Here is a 4990-nt window from a genome sequence, read left to right as displayed (position 1 = left end):
GAATTTTTTCTTCAATTCACACACGCTCCACCATTGCAGCGCACCTTGCCCACACATATTCAATCGCCTCCAGGCATCCAGCGTCGTGCCGCCTGCGCGCCAGCCCCAACGTCCCCTGTACGCTCGCCCAGAGCGCCCACCTGCTCCTCTCCAGCGCGCCTTGCCCTCGCGCGCGCTCGCCAACTGCCAGCCGTGCCGCCTGCCACACGGTCGCCCGGAGCTCCGAGCTTGCCTGGTGCCACGCTCGCCCATCGCCTCGTGCCACTCTTGCCCGAGCCCCGCAGCACGCTCGCCCGAGCTCTGCGGAACGCTCCGACCGCACGCTCGCCCAGCCCCTCAGCACGCTCGCCCAAGCCCCGCAGCCCGCTCGCTCGGACCCTCGACACGCTTGCCCGAGCTCCGCAGAACGCACCGACAGCCCGCTATCCCAGCCCCTCAGCACGCTTGCCCAAACCTCGCAGCCCGCTCGCCCCATGCGCGACGCCCGCCCCAGCGCGCCTCGCCTCATCGCGAGATCTCGCTTGACGCTCGCCCCTGCCGAACCCCTGCCCCAAGTTCGCCCGAGCGCCCCGACAGCCCAAGCTCGTCCCTCGCCACTCCAAGCTCGCATCTCGCACACCCAGCCCACACTCTTGCCTAGCACAGCGCATCGCGATCTCCCTTTGTCCGCATCCCTTGGTTTCTGAAAAAATTATGGGGGCGTTGCCCCCACACCCCCACGACGTGACCGAGTAGGTCGATCCCCGCGACCTGAATGGTCAGGTTGATCCCCGTAATTTTTGCAGCGGCAAACATCTTTCGTTATCGACAAACCAAATAAATTTTTCTCCTCCCAAACTCTGCTCCTCTACTAGGCGATACCTTAGTAGGAAAAATATAATTTAATTTCTCCCAAACTCTGCTCCTCTGCTAGGCGATTCCTTAGCAGGAAAATTTAATTATCTTCCTCCACACTGCTCCTCTGGTAGGCGACGCCATAGCAGGAAAGTAACATTTTTCTCCTCCCAAACTCTGCTCCTCTGCTAGGCGATGCCTTAGCAGGAAAATAATTTTTTTTTTCTTTTTTTTTTCACAACTCTGCTCATCAGCTAGGCGGTGCCTTAGCAGGAAAATAAAAATTCACCACCTCCACCCTCTAACTCCTCTGCTAAGCCGGGCCTTAGCAGGAAAATAAAAACTCAACACCTCCACCCTCTAACCCCTTTGCTAGGTCGGGCCTTAGCTGGAAAATAAAAACTCAACACCTCCATCATTTAACTCCTTTGCTAGGTCGGGCCTTAGCAGGAAAATAAAATTCACCACCCAGACCCTCTAACTCCTCTGCTAGGTCGGGCCTTAGCAGGAAAATATTAATTCACCACCCCCACCCTCTAACTCCTCTGCTAAGCCGGGCCTCATCAGGAAAATAAAAATTCAACATCTCTACACTCTAACTCTTCTGCTAGGTCGGGCCTTAGCAGGAAAATAAAAATTTACCACCCCCACCCTCTAACTCCTCTACTAAGCCGAGCCTTAGCAGGAAAATAAAAATTCACCACTCCCACCCTCTAACTCCTTTGCTAAGACGAGCCTTAGCAGGAAAATAAAAATTCACCACCCCCACCCTCTAACTCCTCTGCTAAGCCGGGCCTTAGCAGGAAAATAAAAATTTAACACCTCCACAGTCTAACTCCTTTGCTAGGTCGGGCCTTAGCAGGAAAATAAAAATTCACCACCCCCACCCTCTAACTCCTTTGCTAAGCCGGGCCTCAGCAGGAAAATAAAAATTCAACACCTCCACACTCTAACTCCTCTGCTAGGTCGGGCCTTAGCAGGAAAATAAAATTCACCACCCCCGCTCTCTAACTCCTCTCCTAAGTGATGCTTTAGAAAGAAAATAAAAATGCACCACTTTCATCCTCTAACTCCTCTGCTAAACCGGGCCTTAGCAGGAAAATAAAAATTTAACACCTTAATCCTCTAACTCCTCTGCTAAGCCGAGCCTTAGCAGGAAAATAAAAATTCAACACCTCTACACTCAAACTCCTCTGCTAGGTCGGGCCTTAGCAGGAAAATAAAATTCACCACCCCCGCCTTCTAACTCCTCTACTAGGCGATGCCTTAGTAGGAAAATAAAAATTTACCACCTTCATCCTCTAACTCCTCTGTTAAGCCGGGCCTTAGCAGGAAAATAAAAATTCACCACCCCCGCCCTCTAACTCCTCTACTAGGCGATGCATTAGCAGGAAAATAAAAATGCATCGCCCCCACCCTCTAACTCCTCTGCTAGGTGATACCTTAGCAGGAAAATTTAATTTCTCCCCTGCACTCTGCTCCTCTACTAGGCGATGCCATAGTAGGCAAATTTAATTTTTCTCCCGCGCTCTGCTCCTTTACTAGGCGATGACTTAGTAGGAAAATTTAATTTTTCTCACTTTCATAATACACCACCATTCATGAACTGAAAAGAAGAACTTGATTTTATTGAATTCCAACTGATTACATGGGAAAATGCAAAGATGAAATACATCAACAATAAATTCAAGAGTAATATTTTCTGAGGTGGTAAGCATTTCAGGGTCTCTTTGAAGCCTTGCCCTTCGCTTTCTCCAACTTTTATGCTCTTCTTATACCTCTCTAGGACAAAGTCACTCACTTCTTCCTCTCTTAATCACGTGAACCTCTACACGCGCTCTTTTCCCCTCCTCGCTCACTACCCCCTCATAACATCGTCGCGCGGATTTTTGGTCTCCGCACAAGACTCCAACTCCTTTTCCCACAGGAAACTTAAGCTTCTGATGATAAGTGGAAGCTACGGCTCTGAAATCCTTCAGGGATGGCCGTCCCAGGATTCCATTATATGCTGACAGGGTATCTACCACATTGAAGGCTATCATCTTTGTTACCCACCGAGGATCAGTCCCCAAGGATAGGGGAAGAACAATCTGACCCAAAGGCGGGATGGCGTGTCCTGCAAACCCATACAGCGGGGTGGATACCGGCTCAAACTCAAATACTCCCATCTTCATTTGATCCAACGTGCTCTTGAACAAGACGTTCACGGAGCTTCCATTATCAATAAATATTCTCTCCACATCATAATTGGCCATGGTGGCCGTTACCACCAAGGCATCGTTATGTGGAGTCACAACGCCTCGAAGGTCTTCCGGCCCAAAGCTAATGACGGGGTCTTGTGGTAAGTCTGCACCCCTATATATCTCAAAGTTCTCCAACCTTCTCCCATGTGCCTTCCGAGCTCGCCCCGAGTCTCCATCAGTAGCACCCCCCGAGATCATATGAATCATTCCTCTCGTAGGGTGGTTATCCTCATTCATTCCCCTTCTCGGTTCGACGGGCTCCTGAGGGACATCTTGACATCGACCTTCCCCTCTCTGCTCCCCGATCCTCTGATTTGTCCATGGAAGGCCTTGACCACGCCTATGGGACGAGCGAGACCTCTGTCGGCTCCTGGATGAAGATCCTTCTCGTGTATCCCGCGAAGGCAATCTAGCACTGCACTCAACCCTTTGCGACTTCTCCCACCTCCCCTCGGACTCATTCACTTCCATCACCTTGTCCCGACTCCCATCCAGAGGAACATGGGATGAGAATTGTCCTCTGCCCCTAGCCTTATCATCCTCCCTCTCGCCCGCGCCTCTCTTCCTACTTCCTCTTTCCGCTCCCTCAACTCTACTTCCCATAAGTCGCTGCTCCATCCTCTTATGCCGCTCGGCATCTTCGAGATTTACATATTTTTCCTCCCGAGATAACAGATCATCATAATTTGATGGAGGTTTCTTCACTAACGATTTAAAGAACTCTCCTCCTCGAAGTCCCTGGGTAAAGGCACTTATCATGATGTCAGGATTGGCCGCAGGTATCTCTAACGCTGCGTTGTTGAAACGCTGAACAAACTCTCGCAAAGTTTCAGCTTTTTGTTGTTTCATCACGAACAGGCTCAAATAGTTTTTTTGTTGTTTTTTGCTGCTATCGAATATGTGCCAGAAAGCAGCTGAAAAATCCTCGAAAGATCGTATAGAGTTGGGCTGCAAGGTGTTAAACCATTGCTGGGCTGACCTCACTAACGTGCCCAGAAACACCCTGCACCTGACCCCATCTGAATATTGATGTAATATGGCCGCATTCTCAAATCTCCCCAAGTGTTCCTCGGGGTCAGTATGTCCATCGCACTCTCCCACATTCGACTGTCAAAAATTTGGAGGAAGTCCTTCTTCTAAAATGGCTAGTGAAAAGGGACTTCCTCTCTTGGGTTCCGACGCTCTGCTTCCCAACTGCTGCCTCAACATCTGTATTTCCTTCCACATTTCTCTCATCTCACCAATCTCCCCACTTTGATGGGACTGTGTCTCTTCAACCCTGGTCTGGTGGCCCTCAGCATTTTCCTCTTGTTCTTGGCGAGTAGCCTGCTCTTCGGCAAACATAGGTTCTTGGTTCCTCTTCATAGCCTCATCCGTTGTCCGATTGATAAAGTGGCCCAAATGCTCCAGGGTCAAGTTCCCCACATTCTCATTGGGACGGGGTTGCTCGACCCTTGTCTCGTGAAGGGGCTGCTCGACTATTGTCTCTTGATGAGGTTGTTCCTGTCTCGTCTCAAGACGCGGTTGTTCTTGTCTTATCTCAACATGAGATTGTTCGGGTCCCCTCTGAGGACGCGATGATGCTGAGGTAGCTCTTCTACTTCCTTTCTTGCCTATTATCTCATGTCTCAACTCAAGTGTTCCCACAGACGGCGTCAGGTGATACTCACGGGAAATTTAGGGTCCGATTCCAGCAAGTATCACTAGTCCAGACGCAGGTTTTGAAATTACCCTGTGCCTGAAATCACAAATAAGATCGTTAAGAGGGGGGTAGGAGGGTGTCCTGGCGTAGCCCCTCCGACGCCCAAGTCATTGACTGAGGATAAATGGGGGGAGCAGATAAGGGTGCTGCTGAAAACAATATAGTGAAATCTGTAACGGGGACACTCAAACCTGGTATTTATAGGAGAATA

At 50.1% G+C, this 4990-nt stretch overlaps 1 protein-coding gene across 1 annotated transcript; it reads right to left on the bottom strand.

The window, feature by feature from the left end:
* Positions 1 to 2627: 2627 nt before the first annotated feature.
* On the bottom strand, positions 2628 to 3926 carry LOC140817823 (uncharacterized). The gene has a single exon (XM_073177612.1). It carries the CDS (start codon positions 3924 to 3926, stop codon positions 2628 to 2630), a length of 1299 nt encoding a protein of 432 aa, XP_073033713.1.
* Positions 3927 to 4990: the final 1064 nt, after the last annotated feature.

Source organism: Primulina eburnea, chromosome 17, assembly GCF_022965805.1.
Source record: "Primulina eburnea isolate SZY01 chromosome 17, ASM2296580v1, whole genome shotgun sequence".
Classification (NCBI taxonomy): domain Eukaryota; kingdom Viridiplantae; phylum Streptophyta; class Magnoliopsida; order Lamiales; family Gesneriaceae; genus Primulina; species Primulina eburnea.
This window is presented reverse-complemented; position numbering and strand designations above follow the sequence as displayed.

Excerpts from the sequence above, each read along its gene's own strand:
- LOC140817823 (XM_073177612.1), bottom strand. The coding sequence starts at position 3,926 with ATGAAACAACAAAAAGCTGAAACTTTGCGAGAGTTTGTTCAGCGTTTC.